Source organism: Puntigrus tetrazona, chromosome 20, assembly GCF_018831695.1.
Source record: "Puntigrus tetrazona isolate hp1 chromosome 20, ASM1883169v1, whole genome shotgun sequence".
Taxonomy (NCBI): domain Eukaryota; kingdom Metazoa; phylum Chordata; class Actinopteri; order Cypriniformes; family Cyprinidae; genus Puntigrus; species Puntigrus tetrazona.
In genome coordinates, this window is record NC_056718.1 from 20,841,542 (window position 1) to 20,861,915 (window position 20,374).

The 20,374-nt window shown below is 35.6% G+C and overlaps 1 protein-coding gene across 5 annotated transcripts in view; it reads left to right on the forward strand.

Moving 5' to 3' along the window:
• col12a1b (collagen, type XII, alpha 1b) overlaps positions 1-18,527 on the forward strand; it is a 66,359-nt gene extending 47,832 nt beyond the window's left edge. For 4 of the 5 annotated variants that reach the window (XM_043219635.1, XM_043219636.1, XM_043219637.1 and 1 more), the window contains 15 exons: positions 2,882-3,040; positions 3,475-3,552; positions 5,715-5,801; positions 6,647-6,700; positions 6,818-6,913; positions 9,179-9,232; positions 11,102-11,155; positions 11,823-11,876; positions 12,001-12,072; positions 12,745-12,780; positions 12,867-12,933; positions 13,582-13,764; positions 14,240-14,317; positions 15,162-15,332; positions 17,603-18,527. In XM_043219635.1, the coding sequence (XP_043075570.1) occupies positions 2,882-3,040; positions 3,475-3,552; positions 5,715-5,801; positions 6,647-6,700; positions 6,818-6,913; positions 9,179-9,232; positions 11,102-11,155; positions 11,823-11,876; positions 12,001-12,072; positions 12,745-12,780; positions 12,867-12,933; positions 13,582-13,764; positions 14,240-14,317; positions 15,162-15,332; positions 17,603-17,724 (1,365 nt within the window). In that variant the 3' untranslated portion in view covers positions 17,725-18,527. Of the gene's footprint in view, positions 1-2,881; positions 3,041-3,474; positions 3,553-5,714; positions 5,802-6,646; positions 6,701-6,817; positions 6,914-9,178; positions 9,233-11,101; positions 11,156-11,822; positions 11,877-12,000; positions 12,073-12,744; positions 12,781-12,866; positions 12,934-13,581; positions 13,765-14,239; positions 14,318-15,161; positions 15,333-16,221 lie in introns of all 5 variants that reach the window. The other variant, XM_043219638.1, reaches the window with a different exon arrangement.
• Positions 18,528-20,374: the final 1,847 nt, after the last annotated feature.

Here is a 20,374-nt window from a genome sequence, read left to right on the forward strand (position 1 = left end):
CTGGCATGTCATGTACTCATGCAGATGGCTTTTTGTTCTAGATAAACAAACATGATTTAGATTGTCTAGCTTGAGCAAAGGATTTAATTTTTTTTTTGGGCTCTGTATGTGGTGCAAGTAATGGGATTTTTAACGGCAAGACTGTAACTCATAAAGGAATATTTCACCCAAAAATAAAGTTCTGTCATCGTTTTTTCAAACCTGCATGACTTTCGTTTTTCCATGGTTGACTCTTGGTCAATATCATTATTTAAATATCCTTGTTTTTTTCACAGAAGAAAGTCATTTAGATATTTTTAACAGCAGGAGGGTGAGTCAACGATGACAGAATGTTCATTTCTGAACATCATTTAACACCAAGCTCTGAAAGACCATGAGTGTGCAGAAAGCTCTCAAGCAGCTTAGAGAAAGCTAGTGTGGCCAGCAGAGATGTATCATTCTTCAGATATCCTCAGTGGATTTGGCTGAAATGGAGGACAGCTCTGTTTTGAAAGATCTGTCCAAACGTGTGGCAGATTCAGTTGAAATGGAGAAGTCGTCTGTTTAAAAGATCCTGCTTCCCTCTGAACGGCCACAGGTGGCCATTAAAGAGGACATTTGAGGACAGCTGCCAGTGATCAGATCAAAATGAACAAAATCAAATGACTGTAATCAGTTCCAACAAAACTTTAAATAGAAAAACAGTGCGGCAGATTATAAACAGCAGGGACTGGGCAAAATAATGAGGAAATGCAAAGCCACACTATAAACTTTTTTTTGTTGTTTATGCAGTATGTATTATTATGCATATGTGGAAAATCCAGATGATATAGTATAGTATAGTGGTTTAGTATAGTAAGATTATATCAGTATAGTATACTAATAGTACAGTATAGTATAGTAACATGATATAGTATAGTATGGTTTAATAATGGTTTAGTATCGATAAGTATATAGTTAAGTTAAGCAGTGTAGTGTATAGTATAGTATAGTATAGTATAGTAAGATGATATAATATAGTATAGTATAGTATAGTATGGGGGTTTTTCAAAACTGTGGACTGGGAATCTTCATCATATTAGGTGGTCCTTGACATCAAAACCCTAGTATGAAATGTGTTCTGTTTCCTATACTAACCTTTTTTTGTAAAGTAGTTATATTATTACTGTGCATTATGCAGTAAGCTGTATTATTCCATATGGAATAAAATAATTGAGAACAGAAGATCCCAGGGTCCTCCAGGCTAAACAGAAAACAATCATGTGCCACAGGAACAGCTTTAGATAATACATAACACATTTGTGTAGACGTTTAGTGATGTCATGTTTGGTTTGATATTGACAAGGTTTGATAGGCAGTTTGTGACTAAACTTGAAAGAAAACTGGTTTAAGTGCTCAAAGAAAGATGGTGGTCTGGCTTTGTAACAGTCACTTCATCGTTCTAATGAATATCATGTCTTTTTCACTTAGTTTAGCTCAATAGTGAAGTAAACTTCAGTGTATCTCAGGCCTGCAGCATGTTTACTAATACTGACCAATCCTCGGTGGTCAGATCGGAATCGCATCCCCTCTATTTGCTGACCACAAATTTCCAATCCATTCCTGATCCATAGCATCAGTCCTGCTTTGAGCTCCTCCATTAACTTGCGGTGGAGAAATGTGATTACATTGCAGCGTTCAGCTGTGTGTTTAAGACTTGGCAGCCTGACGGTCCATGGCATATGGAGAAACAACTTCATCACGCACTGTAGTGAACAGGGAATATCAGTGTACATTGATTATGTGGATCAGAGAGCTGAAGCAACTCTGAGGGGGCAATTCAGTAAGAAATTCAGCACCAGCCTGCAATTACAGGACCAAAAACATGATATACAGCCTGAGCAACACAATTAACATGACTGATGAATCAGATGATCCTAAGCCAAGTAATTCAAAGTTCATGAGGACTTTTGTACATTTGTTATGTGTGAACAGTTTTGTATAGCAAAGACTAAAGTTCCTCAGAATTGATGAAGATCAAGAAGTATACTACCATTCAGAAGTCCAATCTGTTTATCAAGGCTGCATTAAAAACAGTAATATTGTGAAATATTATTTCAACTTAAAAGAACTGTTTTCTATTTGATTATATTTAAAAATGTTATTTAGTTTAGTGATTAAAGCTGAATTTTCAGCATCATTACTCATCATTACAGTTTTCAGTGTCACATGGTCCTTTAGAAATCATTCTGATTACTGATTTGCTCCTCAAGAAAAATTCATATCTCTTGTGGAAATTATTTACAGATTCATTAGATAGAACATTTACATGCATTTATTTGAAATAGAAATCCTTTGTAAGTTTGTAGTGTATGTTTTGAGAAATTTATGCTATTTTGAGCCTCATTTGCATAGATTACTCTGAAAATTATGACAATTACTTAACATATACCAGCTTAGTATACATTCACGTTGAAGAGGTTCAACTATTTTGTGAATTTGCCTTCGATCTGTTGAAGAAGTGGCCGATTCAGACCAGATGTGAAATCAACTGCATGGTTTGACAGTCCCATTGTCATGTGTGACAATGTATTTGTTTACACCCTTGTTAGCTGCTGTTAAATTTTTCCCAAATTCTGTGTAAAAATATTTTACAGAGTACTCGCATTTATTTTTGCCTTGAACGTGTCAGGATGAATTTGGTGTCGAAGGAACTTGCTGTTTTTTTTATGCGCCTCCCTTTGAACAGAGACTCACAGACATCGCTAATCAAGTCCTGAAGCTCTTAGAGTTTAAAACAACTATAGAAAACAGTCAACTGAGACTTATTTAGTGACTGTGCTGAATATTAACATAAGTTCTTCCTTTAAAATCACCCATGAGTCTGTTACAAGCTTAAACATCTAACAATCTTTTATTCCAGCTCCACATCCTGGTGTCTCCCAAGAGCGTCAAGCTGAACATGGACTGCCAGGAAGTAGCTGAAAAGGAAATTAAACCAGCCGGAAACACATCGATGGATGGATTTCAAGTGCTCGGAAAGATGTCCAAATCTATCGGATCTAAAGGAGAATCGGCAACAGTGAGCTCACACGCGAAAAAACACTGAACACTTACGCTCTTAGAAATAAAGGTTCCAAAAATGACTTTTCAAAGAGAAAGCTATATGCAGCTATAGAAGAACCTTTTTTTCCAGAAGAACCTTTCAGTGAATATTTCTTAAGAACCATTTTTTTCTTTGCTTGAAGAACTTTTTTTAATCTAAACAAATCTTTCATTGGAAAGATTCAGTGGATGTTAGTGGTTTCTCATGCAACCATCAATGGCAATAAGGAGCCTTTATTTTTGAGAGCACCTTGGTACAAACACAAACCTTTGTTATCACACACTGACCATGAGCTCACCGCTCTCTCTTTCCAGCCTGGATTCTTTTAATGGGCGTCTGAGCCCCATATTTGAAAATGCAAGCTTTTATCAAAGACACGTGTAACATCAGTTTTCTCTCTGGTTGGGCAGTTTCAGCTCCAGATGTTTGACATTGTGTGCAGTCTCGGCTGGACCAGCAGGGACAGATGTTGTGACCTTCCTTCAATGGTAAGAGAAGACTTTAAGAAAGCCTCTAGAGATCAGTTGTCGGTCGCACCAGCTGTGCGTAAGCTACAACTTAGCCTAATTTTGACATAAAGTTGCAACCTGCTGTCTACTAAATGTTTTAGCATTGCCCCAATACACTTTTGAAGTTCAAACATAACTCTATTTACAGTATTAACTGAATATTGGCAGTCTCTAACCAGGAGTAAAATAGTAGTTTGTTTGAATTGCATTAATAGGTTCTTGATTTACATCCTTTTGACATATACTGTATGATAATGCTGACATTTACGCTCATTTACATTTAAAAAAAAACAGAACATTATGTGAATTAATCACACTGTTGGCGGCTTTTCACCACAAACCTGATTTAAACAGTGTGCCTCTATGTGCATAGAGTAGTGATGTGCATGCCAAATAAAATTAAAATAAATAATTCTAATTTCTTATGCTATGTTTCAACAATTATTTTTCAATCCTAATTAGTTTCAGATACAATTTGAACATAAATTATGTTCTTTATTATGTGTCAATGGAAATCGTAATCATCATATCACATGAGCTTTCGACCTACTAGCTACATTTAGCATTATGACATCAAATGGTGCAACCTAGCTAGTAGTTAGTTTGGAAACTAATTCTACAAAGAAATGTCTGGTGAATTTCACTAATAATTAATTATAATCTTGAAGTAGAAAGAAAGAAATCATATTTTCTATTAAAACATACTCCGGTAATTTTCGAAAAACAGGCTCTAGTGTGAATTTAATTAAGAACTTATGAACAGCTGGTGCAAACCTAGCAAGGGTTACACAAAGGTGAACAACAGAAATGTCTGCTGGCTTAAATTTCAGGTACGGATGACCTATGAACCACACTGTTTACATCCGACCCCTTGCCTTTGATCATTGTGGCTTTTAGCAAGGCTCTTAACCCCAGACTGCTCCAGAGGGGTTGCTCTACAGTCACTTTGAATTGAAAACAAATGACAAGTCAATCGACTCTCACGCACACCTCCTACATCTTTTTGAGCTTTATCCACCCACTCAGATATGTCATACTGTTCCATATGTTTCTGATGCTTCCCCCTTGACCACATTCAAACATGACATTTAACATGTGTTTGGCCAAACCACTAGCTATTGTTAGAGCATTTCCTTTCTTTGATCTCTCGTCGTGCGCTCTTCCATTTTATTTGGTTTGTCAACAGCAGACGGGTTTTAAAAGAGATGTGTAACTGTCATTCGTTTGCGGTTCTTAGTTGTGAAGTGTAAAATTGTTGAACCCAAGTGCCTTCACACAATTGCTGTGTGTGCCTTTTAATGCAAAACATTAGAGCAGCTGTGTCCAAACTCTTTATTATATTTTTAGTAGTCCATAAGCAAAATATTATTCTGCTTATGGTACTTCTGACAGTCAAAACACAAGAGGTTTTAATCAGGCGTGTTGTAGCTATGTGGCCTGTGCTCACACCCAAAGCCACAGAAACAAAGAAAAAAAATTCCAAAACTTTACCATCATATCCCAGATCTGTATGGTTTGTGTCATCACTTTTTAGTTTTTATCCAAAGTGATTTGCAGTACACTTATAGTTATTGTTATGGCTGTTGAGTAAACTCAAAGCTACAGCCACATTTGACCTCATGACAGATAAGTGACTATTATCTCAAAAAGCTAATTGCTATGCTGAAAAGCATTGTTATGCTCTGTCATTTTGTCTGTCAAACTTTCTGAATTTTTTGTGACGAACAAAGCTTCGTTCCCAAAATGATGGTGAAAATGTGTTGTTATATTACATGTAATTTGGAAACTAGGTATCCAAAAGAGCTGGTAGTGAGTCTTGTTTTTTAAAGCCCAAACCAGCTATCAGAAATCATCAGGTACATAAGTGCTTAAGCCAACTCACAACATATTTTTATTAGATGGAGAGAGAGTAATGTCTGTAGTAAGGTCAGTTGCTTGAAGCTACAACCTTTTAGTCGTCAGCTCAGTCAAGTCAATAACAAGTTTTTCCTTTACTGTACCTATACAGTACTTATAAAGTGTCCATGAGCTAAACATTCACACATTCCACATATATAAGGAAACAGTTTAAGGTCGAAGACCCCTGATGTTGTTACTTATGCTGCCATTTGTTCTTATACTTTTGTTTGTTTGTCATTCAGAGAGATGAATCTAAATGTCCACCTCTTCCCAATGCCTGCACATGCACCTCAGACAGTACGGGGCCCCAGGGGCCTCAAGGGCCAGTGGTAAGTCAACTTAAGTGTTCTAATAAAGATTGACAGCAAAAGGTTTAAATTTGATATTAACAGATTTTTACAATTTATTTAAAAATATTATTAATAAAGTTTGGTTTGAAGTGTTTCATCATTTCAAGGCAAGACACTACAGGTGAACAGGGTAAAGATTTTAGCTAATAGATAACACATACTTGTCCAGTTGATTAGTCACAGTAAATTAAGACAATCGTTATATATTACACATTTTCTGAAATGTTGTTTCAATATGCAATATTGAGTAATATGATCTAAAATGCACAGATTAGCATACATTTCCAGAACATAAACAATCTGAATAAATTTCACAGTTTCACAGGTATTGTTTAATTTCTTGACCTATTATAGTAAAATTTTATTAAGGAGAGGATATCTTTTGATATCTGTTTTATGTATAATTACAAAAACATAAAACTATTACAGCCAGACAAAACAATAATTTTTGCCATGTTTTTAGAAATAAAATGCTAAATATATATCAAGCGAATTCTTTAAAAACCTCCAGAATTTAGTCAGGAATAAAACTGTAAAGTTGAATTAAGTGCTGTAAAAGTGAGGATTTCTGTTTCATTTTAAGAAAAGAGCTTACATATTGTACTTGATATGTACAGATTCAAATAGTTAAACATTTTTCCCTGGAAGCAAAGTAGCCAAAAATTTTGACAGTGCATAAAAAAACTATAATTTTATCTGTAGTGTCTTGCCTTAAAATGTTGATTCAGGTATAGTCAAAATTTTGATTCATGGTTCTTAATGGTTGGACTGATATCAGGACTGTTTTCTCTGTAATTTCGACACACATTTTATTCCTTTCCCAGGGTGCACCTGGTAGTAAAGGACCACGAGGGGAAAGAGGAGAACCCGGTCAAGTTGTGAGTAATCTGCTTATCTTTCTCTATTAAGTCAGAATGGTCTTAACCTGTCCACTGTAGATAATTCATCAAGTTTATCTACAGGATTGAAGACATTGATTCTGTTTGTTCCTGCAGGGTTCGATGGGCCCACGTGGAGAGATGGGTTTGCCTGGTCCGATGGGCCCTCCAGGACCACAGGGACCTAGTGGGCTTTCCATCCCTGGCGAGGCTGTAAGTCCATCTCAGTTTTCATTAAGTATCCATTGTATCCTCACACATTCAGAAGTCAGTAGCTGCCTGTAAATCCTTCCACACACCAAACAGCGATTATTCAGGTTATTTATTATCCTAGAAGTTGTAGCGGAGGCATAATTATGGCAGCGAGCTGGATTCAACATTCCTGTGTGTCTGGGGGCTTTATGCTCATCAGAGCTCTTTAAACCGCCTGATCCTGCTGCTAGCACACAAATCTCACTGGATTTATTCCCTTCTCCGTTTCAGCTGCTGCGTTTTAGTGCTGTTTGCAAGCATCACTATTACTATCGGTCATACTTGGGGTTAAGGGCTTAAAACAAACTAATAAGTCCAAGTATTAAACATCAGTGTGTAACTCGCTCGGATTCCTCAAATACATATACTGTACATGATACATGTACTGTGTAAAATTAGTAAAGCAATATTGCGGAGGCTACAGTTTAATTAACCTACAAAAATAAAATACTGATGGATTAACATTTGAAAAGGAAGAAACTGTTTATTGCTAATATTTATTATAAAGAAATATCAAATATTATAGATTTTATAGTCACTGAGTGTATTTTTTTTACAGTTTTAAATTTTTTTTTATTCCATTTATTTAGACTTAAGGTACAATGAAATGATTGTGGTTTTAATATGTGACATCTCACTGTGTGGATTTCATTAGATTTATATTTGTTAAACTTTTACAACTTTACTTTGCCATGTTTAACAATTTAAAGCTGCTTCATTTGGAAGGGACCACTTAAAAAGAAGTGCTTCACTGAATGCCAGTTTTGCTAATGTGACTGCAGTTCAGATCTCTTAAGGAGAGATTAAAGGCCAATCAAAGAACAATCACTTTGACGAAAAACTATGACAATATAAGCTATATTAGCATCCATACCAACAAACAATACCATCTGTTTATTGTAATCAAACGCTGCAGTTTTGTTTGCCATTATTAATACTTGTGTGTTAAGCAAATTCTGATCTAGATTCTATCTAGAAAAAAACAGTGTAAAAGTAAATGTTATGATATCATTCCTATGTATTGTTATCATCATTATAGTATGCAACGTTTCTCTATAGATCTTAATCAGGTTAGACACCATATGGAATGTAACACAGGTAAATATTAAGCTATGCGGAATAGACTTAGTCTTTTTACGGTGACACAAACTGTATAAACATCCTAAATCATGAAATGTTTCATTCATATTTTGGTTTTGGGAGTCCCCATAACAGGTTAACAAGCATTCAAGGTCAAAAAACACTTTCAACATCTTATAATATGCATTTATTTTTACCTTATTTGCTCAATGATTCCCAAATGATTAATTTAACCATTAATTTTTCCAAACCCCTATTCGTGACACTAATCTGCAGTGATTGGTCATTTGTTTAATTTAATTTCATTATGCATGTAATTCCCAGGGTTGCCAGGTTTTCACAGAAAAACCTGCCCAACTACTACTTAAAACTAGCCCAATCACTCTTCAGGGGGAATTCAAATTCTCCGGGAAAACCATGTACTTGGCAACACTAGGAATGCGTCTGAAAGTATAGTGATACTTTGTGTACAGCGTATCGGAGAAACAACTATTTTTGTCACTCCAAATGTGACAAAGAATGAATCAGCAAGTTGACGTCAACATGAAGCATTTTGGGATTTGTTTTAAAAATGACTTGTTTCAAAGATTCAGAGTCTGCTCTTTCTTTTGAGAGGCAATAACTTTCTTGCACGGTACACTTTCAGATGTAAAAGCAGGAGCAGCAGGATGCTTTCATTCATTTAGAGCTGTGTTACACACTGCATGAAAGATTATTTACAAAAATCTATAATAAACAACAGTACAATCCATTGAATGCACTACACTCCACTCCCTTGCAGCCTCCTTTTCATTCCTGTCAAAAATAAACTATGGCATCACCCTTACTAAGATCTGTTCTCATAGAATTGTAATGCTTTTGGATTTAAATTGTTTTTTTTGTTCATTACATCATTATTGTACTTTGCGTAAACACACCTTACACCATACCTTTACCACCCAGAAAACCCTAGCAACCTTATAGCAACACCCTGAAACCCCACACACGAAACTGCAGTTTGATGGCAGCCAGTCTCGTTTTCCCTCTCGTCTATGTTCTCTGAACTGATATATGTGTTTAATTTTTCGTTGGACCACACTGGAGCACTTTACCAAAGCTTTGGGCACTCTTTTGACAGGTCTTTCTCCTTTTATTTTCTCCACACAGGGTCGTCCAGGTCCAAAGGGGGATCCAGGCGATGCTGGCTTACCTGGACAGAAAGTAAGTGTTGCTCTGGAGAGCCGCCCGAGACTTAGGGGGGAAATGGGAGGATTATTCGCTCTCTGCAGCCTGAGCTACCTCTCTGGATGAGCTCCATGTGGCAAATGTTAGATCATAACTCAGAAGGGGGGATGGCTGGGAGGCAGCGCTGAACAATAGTTGTAGATCACGCCACGAGATAAAATGTGGGTTGAGGCTGTACTTGTGCAGAGTCCTAATCGGTGCCACTTTGTGGTTCCCCATTAAACTCTCCCGTTCTTTTTGTTGGACTGTTTAGAACATGTGTGGAGCTAGTGAAGAGGATCTTGCGACTGATTTGGATGGTGGTTTTGTAGATATAGTATGTAATACAAAACAAACAGCAGAAGATTGTCTAATTAGTTTGAGTTGCACTATATATTGTAAATGAACTTTATAGCATCATTTACTCACTCTCATGTTGTTCCAAAACTGTATTTCTTTCATGCAACGAAACAGAAGATGTTTTGCAGAATCTTTTATGCTTTGATTTAAAAAAAAAAAAAAGACCCCGTAAAAAGTATCATAAAAGTCCATATGACTTGCGTGCTGTATTCAAATCTGAAGCCAAAGATAACGTATTATATAACCAAATAAATAACCATTCAAAAAGAAGTGATAGCTGCAAAGCAAAGTGATTAAATGATGTAATTAAATAATGTTTCGTTTTATTTTTTAGGACCATTAGGATTTTTTGTGCAATGTGAATACAAAAATATATAATTTGTATAAAATAATACATAAATTAAAATAGAAAATGTACATTTATATTTAATTTAATGTAATGTATAATCATGTGCATACAGTTTCTATAGCTGTACTATCTTTAATATTTTTTCTTTATTATAATGTATAATTATGATTGTATATTATTATCATGTTATATAATAATAATATATTCTGGCATCTTTACATTTCTGAAACTGTAACTGAAACTGAGTTTATCAAAGATTTGGAATTTTAAAAAAAGACACAGCGAATTGAGCTTTGCATTCTGGAGCTGAACAGAAGCAGAACGATAACTTTGTTACTGAATAAATCCCTATATATCATAAAACTTGACAGCTACAGAGGGCGGGCAATATTTTTGGCAAATAAAGAATATGGACATCTTTTATAATGATTTTTGTCATTTTTCAAGCTTGAAAGCTTCAGTGCCCATTATGTAAAAGAACACACTAAACATTTATCTAAGGAAAGCATGGAAGATTTGGAATGACAAGGTGATTATGATTATGTGACAAATCACAATCAGAAAACATAGAAATGAACATGTGTTTCTGGCTTAACTTGTTACTGTGAATTAAAAAAAACTGGCAGTGTTATGCTAATGCAGTTTAAACGCAGGAGAGATGTTTATTTGAGTTAATTAACAAATAAAGAGAAAGACAAAGAGAGAGACATTTTTCTCACTGTTGTGGTTATGCTGCACGGTCGTTTTGTAAATTCTCCAGGATGGACTGTGATATCTGATCCCTCTTAATGAAGAGCGGGCCGAACTGTGCAGGTGACCGTGTTGGAGGAGTTGCTATAACAACATGCATTTAATGGCTTGCAGAGAATGCAGCCAGGGTTTATAACGGCCAGTAAAACGGATCTGGAATATATTAAGTACCCTGTAAATCTAATGCCAAGACATCAAAGGAGAAGCAGGATTGACAAAGAGAAAGAAAGAAAGCTAACGAAAATGAAATGGAAGGATATCTTGTTGGTGGGAAATTGTTTGTGGAAAGTTAGTTTGATTTGTTTGGTCGGAGGTAAGCGACCTGTGCTAATGTGAACCTGGTGTGAGACTCTGGCAGTGAGACTGTTGGTTTTAGCTTTTGTTTTTTCTTCTATTCTTTCTCTAAGGGCCCACCGGGACCGGCTGGTGCCATCGGGCCTATTGGACCATCTGGAATACGGGTGAGTAAAGTGTTCAACACATTGGGGTGATTGTCATAAAAATATATATTTTTTCATATTTCACCACAAAATCAAATGAAAAAAGACTTTATATAATGTAACTGTAATTATACGATCATAGAACAATGATATTATAATATTTTATATAAACCATTAAGATATTTCTCGCTTATCTCGAGTGAAATATATATTATTTCAATGTATGTAGTAAAAGTAAAAAGTATTTAATCCATAAATCATGAATTTTTTAAAACAATAATAATGTCTATCATTATTTATTATTATATTTTTTAGAATAAAATATGTACTGTTTCCTTACTAATTTTGAATACAAATATATGAATAATAATAATAATAATTACATTATATATTAATAACTAAATATATATAAATATAAAAATTCATATTACATTCAAAAATGTTCATAAGTTAAGCACATTTTCCTCACATGCTCTCCTTAGCGTAGTACAGTAATAAAAAAATTATATAGCAACACAAAACATCTCAGTAGTCCTTAAAATAGGCTTCATGTTCTTGATTTTTATTTGGGGCTCAAATACAACACAGATGTTTTTTTGAGAAGATGCTCATTAAGATGCGATTCATCTGGACAAACATATATGTTATCAGTCTGATGTGGATCTTTGCATGTATATTATCAATGCAGGGACCCCCAGGAAAGGAGGGACCCCCAGGACCCATGGGCCCACAAGGACCAATGGTATGTTCTTGGTTTTCTTGGGGGGGAGGGAGTGTTGTTAAATTTGTTTTCTTTTACTCAGATGTGAGACTGTATTGCAGACATCTGTTTTGCTGAAGACCAGAGCTGTTATTCTTTTGTTCAGGGACCCCCAGGAGCCCCTGGAATGCCGGGACCTACTGGAAAGCCTGGAAAGAATGGAGATACAGGTGTTCCGGTATGAAACCTTTTGGTTTTCATAGACATATACAACAGTACAATACTAATACTGATTTGCCAAATTGCCAAAAAATAAATAAAATAAAACAGCGTCACTTTAATACATCTATTGTTTTAGAGCTGAAGTCTCTTGTTGATACTCATTCTGAGAAAAAGACCCCAGTAATCTCATCTGTGTTTCTTCTAGATTTCTAGATCTCTGAAACAGATTTGCCAAGATTTAGTAAAATCTGAAATTTCAGTATAAACTTGAGCATTTCTCATCAAATTTGATTTGATTTTCTATTTACACTTATTTTACAGATGAATACTCACTGTATAACAACTAGTGACTCATTTAAATGTCTATTTTTACTTATTTTAGAAGAAACATCTGATTCAAAGTTTCTTTTAATAGTTAATTGTTCAGTCTTACAAAACATGAGTGGCACATGAGTTTTACCAAACATATTAAGACAATTTTTTTTTTTTTTTTTTTTTTTTTTTTTTATCCAAGACGTTATGAAAGGAAATGCAATCCATGTTGTTTTCAATTCAGTTCAATAAATATTTACTCACTGAAATGCACAGTGTGGTTTTGGGCATAAGTCAGGAGCAAGCCAGTAATTTTAATTCATGTTTGGATGCGTCACAGTCTATTTAAAGAGAAATATTATTTTCATTCATACAGGGCCCTACTGGGGTTAAAGGAGACAAAGGAGACAGAGTGAGTGATGATTTTAATATCTGCTTTCATCATTTCGCAAGAGTTTGAGTGGAGGAGACGTTAACATCTCGTATTCATTCTCCTAGGGAGACATCGCATCCCAGAGCATGATGCGCTCTATTGCCAGACAAGTGTGCGAACAGCTTGTGAACGGTAATCCATTTCATCCAGTAGGCTGTTCTGAGGCAAAAAATAACTTATACAATTCAAATCAACAAAATGAAGATTTTTACTATGGATATACACTTAAAAGTATGCTTTTTTTTGCTTAAAAGTTTTTTAAAAAGTCTCTTGTGCTTACCACGACTGCTTTTTATTCAATAAAAAATACAGTGTAATATTATGAAATATTATTACAATTTAAAATAACTTGTTTCTATGTGAATATCGTAAAACGTAATTTATTCCTGTTATCAAAGCTGAATATTTAGCATCATTATGCCAGTCTTCAGTGTCACATGATCCATCATTTTAATATGCTAATTTGCTGCTCAACAAACATTTTCTAATTATTATAGTTGTGCTGCTTCATACTTACATACTTCATACTTCAATACTGTGATATTACATAATTCAGTTCAAAGGAACCATATTTATTTGAAATAGAACCTTTCGTAACATTATAAATGTCATCAGTTTACCATGCCCTTGCTTAATAAAAAAAATTAATTCTTTTTAACCTTTCTAACTTTTAAACAGTAGTGTACTTATGGCTAAAAGATTTTATGAAACATGATGTTCAGATGATCCCAAGGGTTACATTTTATTCAAATCTGCTGTTGCATGGTTTACATTATACAGGACAAATGGGTCGATTCAATGAAGTGCTGAACCAGATCCCCAGCAACTATCACAGCAACAGCCCAGGGCCCGCTGGCCCCCCTGGACCTGCCGGACCCATGGGACAACGCGGAGAGCCCGGTCGGATAGGCAGAAACGGCCTACCTGGAAGTCCAGGGCTGCCTGGTCGTCAGGGAGATCGAGGTACCTGAAACAACAGCCAAGCCAAAACATAAACAGAAAATCATGCCAAATACAACCATGTGATTTTAATCAGCCTCAAGAGCTGTGGTTAGTTTGGACCTCTGCCCTCGCCGTACAGTATATGTAGAAATGCTAAGACAAATAATTGATGCCTAGTGAGCTGCTGTGCAGTTTGCTATCTAAATTAATAGGAAAAACTCTCTCGTACACTTAAAAGTAAAGGTTCTCTTTTGCCAGTAATTTCCATGAAGAACATTCATAGAATCTTTCCATTGCACAAAAGGTTCTTAAATGTGGAAAAAAGGTTCTTTAGATTTTGAAAGTTCTTCACACTAAGAAGCTCTTTCTGCTGGGTTTAAGGGTTTAAGTACCTGATTCAAAATGCATTTGTCTGCATTCCAGCATCATATGGGACATTTAGCAGTGTGTTGCAGATGCATATGTGCGTGGATTTATATATCTCTGTTTTCATTAGGACCAGCCGGAGAAAAGGGAGACAGAGGAAGTCCAGGCATCGGAGAGAAAGGACAGAGAGGAGCCACTGGACCACCTGGTATGTTTCATGTGCTGTAACCTAGCTTACTGGAGCTCATCTAGATGAGGAATACAGTCATGAAAAACCTGGAAATATCAGGGAAAATTGTGATTTACTGGCCCATTTTTTTCCCTTTTTCTTAGAAGGAGATTATGCTATATATGAACTCACATCCGCCACTTTCATTTTTAGACATTTGAGTTGTGTTTTAAGTTATGTAACACTTAAAAAATGTGCAGACATAACTCTTCCAGACTTTTCCCTCAAAGAAACTGTATGTCAAGTCAAGTTAAATCACATTTATTTATATTGCGCTTCAAACAGTGCTGATTTTTTTCAAAGCAGCTTCGGTGTTTTTGGAAATTTGAACAATTATAAAATTATGTCAGTTATAGCTTTAAAATGGCTCTACATAATATCTTATAAGGCCATGTCGATGTTCATTAGTTATAAAACAAATATTATCAAGCTTCTTTTTTTTTCTTTTGAGGAATGAAAGACAGCTCTACCGAAGAAATGAGTTCTAGTTCAGTTCAGTTCCAGCAATATCAGTTCAGTAAAAAAGCTAAAATATCTCTGAATGTTTTTATAGACGGAAACATGTTTGGAAACAGTCATTATGTTGTTTGATGCTAATGGTAATGCAATTTATACTGAACTTTTACACAGCAGATAAAAAACAAAATGCTATTACTATAATTACTATAAAAAATCTGTACCAGAAATTCTAAAATAAAAGAATGCTAATGTGGCAAAGTGTAAAATTATTCCTGACAGTATTTGTCTTTAATCCTGAGTGAAGCCTCTCAAGACTACATTTATGTCACATATAAAGGTAATTTTTTTTTCCTGATTTCTGTAGGTCCACCTGGTGAATCCAGAACTGGCTCTCCTGGTTCAAGCGGCCCTCCGGGCATCCGCGGTCAGCCCGGGCGCAATGGTGTCGCCGGTGTACGTGGTCCACCCGGCCCGCCTGGCTACTGTGACTCCTCTCTGTGTGTCGGTATGCCATATAATGGACAAGGTTACAGAGGTACGTCCCTCATGTTCTAGCTGTGCTCGGTGCATGACAGTAGAAATAACATTAATAGCATGTGTAGTGTAACACAGTGCATGAACTGAACAGTAGATGATGTAGCTAGTTACAGCTAAATAATGCAGATTATCTTGGGTGAATCTTACCAAACTTCTCAAGAACATGTACATAGAGTCATATTTCACTCCAAAATCAAAAGCAAAAATATAAAAAGAAAGAAAATGAAGCCATTTTCATGATGCCATTATTTTGACAGCGATTTTTAAATGTTGCTCAACAAGGCGGCTAAAAATATTGTGTAATATTTTTAAATATTATTGCAGTTTTAAAAAACTGTTCTCTATTGTAATATGATTTAAAATGTAATGTATTCCTGTGACGCAAAGATGAATATCTAGCAGCCATTACTCCAGTCTTTTTCAATGAAATAATTTCACCTACCCCAAACTTCAGAACTGTACAGCAATACAAAAAATTCATTCACATTTCTGTAATGCAAAAATCTTTAAAAGCCACATGCTTGCTTTAAGAGACAAAATTTTCAATTGTTACAAAGGCATTAAATCTGTAAGCTGAGAATCAAATAAATAATTTAGACTTAATTAAATTAAAGCTCTCTTGTGACATATGGACTGATTTTATTAAACTTTCAGTGACAGAAAAAAAAAATAGTGACAGAATTGTCCTGAAAATGAGCTGAAATTCTTCTTTATGCAAAATATAAATCTATATTTATACTAAATCTAAAAATATATTTTCTTTTGATTTCGAAATGAAACGTGCTCCGGATTTTCACCCTCTTTAGTTTTTCACAATATCAGAAGCTAAAATTCAGTTTGTGATTTGTCTGGCAAAGAATTCTAACCCCTTCTTTGACCTGTTCCAGGTTCATAAACTTTCTAAACCACCTGTGCTGCTTACACTTTGAAATCCTGAGAAAATCACATGTTATTGGGCTCTGTGCGGATAACCAACCACGGAGATGATTAAGCGAACACTATTGAACAAAAGCAAACAAACAAACAAACAGATAAAAGCAACAAACAGAGATTACGATCTGCGGATGGGTACTAACAACAACTCACAGCCACGGGCATCAGTGACGGCAGTCAAAACAACCGAAAACAAGCTGCAGTCGGCTGGAGACGCATGACCAAAACACGCAAAAACACACCAGCAACCACAACAAATACTAACCAGGTGGATCTGTAGCCAAAACAACTGTCATTTAGCATGTTAACTCCAAGAGGTTTTGTTTATCTGGACATAAACTAATCATGCCTAGTAAGTGAAGCCCAGTCCACTAAAAAAACAATAGCTTTAACCCTCGTAGTGAGCTTGAATTCAACTGCTTGCATAATGCTGACACTAGTGCCTCTTATTTTACTGCGTGCCTTAAGTGATCTCACAGACGTTTGCTCAGGGCCTATTTCTTTTTGTTCATCGGACCCTGGAGGTTTCTTCTCTTTTCTCCTTTAGTATGTACGCACTCATCTTGCCAGTTTCATTTCCTAAAGGTTCATTTCTGTATCAGTGAGATCATTTCTCTTTCATTTGGCTGGAAGTAAGGCTTTAGAAGATTGTGGTTGTGTGGCTGAATTCTTGACTTCGGTTCTCATGTTGATATTTATCTTTAGCAGGCAAACTTGCCCATATCAGCCAACATTAGTTTTCATAGTAATTTTACTATGTTTATAAATATAAGATGCATTCAGGTAACGGGTAACGTTTTTTCCATTGAGATGACTGGGAAAAAAATGCCCCGATTATTCTGAATTAACCCTATATACAAACACCGGGGTCCTAAAATCTGAAACCTCGTTGAAAATTTACATTTTTTTAATTTAAATAAATTTAAAAGCAATGTTTTTGAGAGGTCGTAGTTTCATCTGAATCTTGTGTATTTGGCAGACACTTTTATCCAAAGTTGGTCAGATTGTATTAAATGATTTATGTTGTCAGCATGTGCACTGGCTGGGAATTGAACCCTTGACCTTGTGCGAGATGTAGGAAAAAGAAATGTTGAAGGTCATTTATCTAATTAGCGATATCAATCCTCGTCAATCAATGAATGTAATTTGGAAGCGTTTTTCACTTGAGGTTTCAGGCTTTCGGACCTTGCTGTGTGTAAAGTACGTACATAAAGCACTGACCCATTTACATCTCATCAACAAGCAGTTTCTAACCCCTTGCACAGATTGAGAAAGGTAATAATCGTACTTTGTTTGTTGAGTGACTCAATTGGCCACTGCCGTATCTCCAAGCAGAAGAGTTTCCACCTGATGCCGAGCAAATAGTCCCAATCCCAGAAGAAGACTTTGAGATCTCTCCAAACCAACGACGCAAGAGGTCACTGCCAGAGACGGGATCTGAAAGGAAAGATTGGTAAAAAAAAAAAAAAAAAAAAAAAAGAAAAAAAAAGAGGGGGAAGGGGTTCATTGGCTCCAGTTTTTTTTTTTATTTGTTGACATTTTGATGGCTTGTACAGATAATTTAACCCTTCGAACCCTGTGTGAATTCAGCAGATCAGATACACGAATCTCCTAATATAACCTCAAAGCTTCTTTCTGTACTCCATCGCTTGTAAAATCGCATTGAATATGTGTCTGATTGGAATCATTGACATGTCATACATAGCAGCGTGCAGGTGAAAGGTGTTTGATAATTTATTAACTTTGAAGGCTTTCCAAAGATCATCGCCTCTTCCAGCCATCTGCATATTCACCAATCATCATTTATGTACGAAAACACATTATTATCCATTTCTGTCTTCATTCACCTGAGAGATTGTCTTTGTTTTTGTTTTTTTGTTAACATCTGCAGTAAAACGTGCCCTCCATCATGATATTATAAATCAGATATTGATCATATTGGATGAATGTTTGATTTAACCTCACAGCTGATTTTACCAAAGGTGGAATTGCATGTCTGTGGTGTATATTTAGTATGTTTTTTTTTTTTTTCATTTGTAGTTGTTTGGTTTTCTTTTTTTAATCCAGAATATAGTTGTTGTAATTGTTGTTTTATCGGTATCAAAGGCAGTTTTGGCATTTGCGTGCAAGACTATATACATATATATAGTACTGCTGCTTCATGTTTGTAACTGCACATTGTGAATTCCACAGCCTTATTTTCTTATTTATTTCTGAAACAGAGGAGGCATTTTTCAATAAAACTACTGAAAATATTAAATGTGCCATTTTTTTCTTGCGTAAGATTTATATTTCATTTTCTGGTGTCATTAGATAAAGGGCTTATGAAATCAAAATGCTGGCTTTTGGCCTCCTGCATGGGATCTAAATTCTTGTACGCTACTAAAAGTTAAAAGAATTTATAGTCATTGCTTTGAAAACTAAATTAAAGGCTAGTGGCTTGGATTTGTCCCTCCTCAACCTTCTGGTTTCAAAATGAATTGCTTCAAAACATCAAAGAAATCTGTGTTCATTGTAAACATATAAGTGCTTACAAGGCAGCAAAAACTATTTTTGGGCTAAAAGAATAAAATGAGACAATTCACCTAATTGTCTAATTTTACTCTTTTAGCCCAATCCAGATAATCACTCATGACGTCAATTTGTGGGCCAATCAGAAGGGCTAATTTTCCTAAAGATTAGACTAGTGGTTTTTGGTTTATGTGCGTGGTCTGTGAAAAACCTTTTAACATTTACTCTACAACATAAATTACGACCAGTTATGACCAGTTACGTCTTAGACATGAATTCTGAAGCTGCTGTATTTGATTCATTGAGCTTGTAAATACATCCCTGTGGTTGTTGAAACTGAGACCAACCAGAATTTAAATATATGTAAATATATGTGTGTGTATGTATACATAATTATATAATTTGATAATATATATAATTTGAGTCAGCTGAATTGTTGCGCTGAATTCATTGCAAAAATGTATGTAGAAAAAAATTATAAGATCAGCACAGTGGCCGTCTTGCCAGTATTGTAATAATTATTATATTTATTTCTTGTGACCAATACTTGTTTTCCTCTCTGGCCATAAAACGCATTTATTTGTCTTCTTGCGTTCAAGTATTTATTTATTTTTATTTTTTTATCAAGTTAAGCACAAATTCATCTGCTTCATATTGTAGGGAGCAGATTTGATCTTTGCAGCTATTGTAATCTGGGAACTAAATTTCACATGACAAATATTAAACGCATGTGTACGAAGTCTCTTTCTCCCATAAGGAACCACTTCAAAATGGACTGGAAGCTTCTATTGGGGGCTTCATTGATTTATGGCCAACATTGTTGCATAATAGCCCACATTTAATGTTGTTCAGACACATGAATGTGTCCACGGTCCAGATAACTTCACTGATTTAGAGAAGCGTCTCATAACTGTGAGCAGCTTCCAGCAGCGCCGGTCTGGAATTTAATTTGAAAGGTATGATGGATCTGACGGCGGTACTACAGTGTTCAGTAACGGACGCGTTTGAAGTCCGTCCAGACATGCCATCGAGATAGGAATGCATGATGACCTCCGATGGTGTCAAAATATAAAACACATTATCGGTGAGATTCAAGGGGTAAAATGACCTCAAACATGAGAGCGATGATGTGACTCCATCCTTCAGACGCACTACATGCTCAGCGGATGTGAAAGGCATTTAGAAGCTTAAGCAACAATCGTCATTCGTCCTCTTCTCTAAGTTGCCAAAAATGTCCGGGAGGCTGTTTTCATAAAAAAAAAAAGTTTACCAAACAAGTCATTTGTTTCTTCTGAACCAAATCAAAGACTGTAGAAATACCCAAGACGTGTCCCTCGTATAGATTTGAACGAGGAAAAATGCAGCGCTTAAAGATCGCTGATCTGTGAAGTCAGCGCATCACCGGACCTGCCGGTAGAAGTTTCGGTTGCTATAGAAACGGTCAGCATTCTGAGACGTGCGCATGGACACTGGCTGATCCTTGCTGAGAAATAAGCTTTTTAAAATGCTATTTCAGCAAAAGAAACAACAATTATTGCACAGTTGTAGTCAAATCTCATTGGTGATTTCAAATGTAATCGTAAGTTTAGTGAGCCG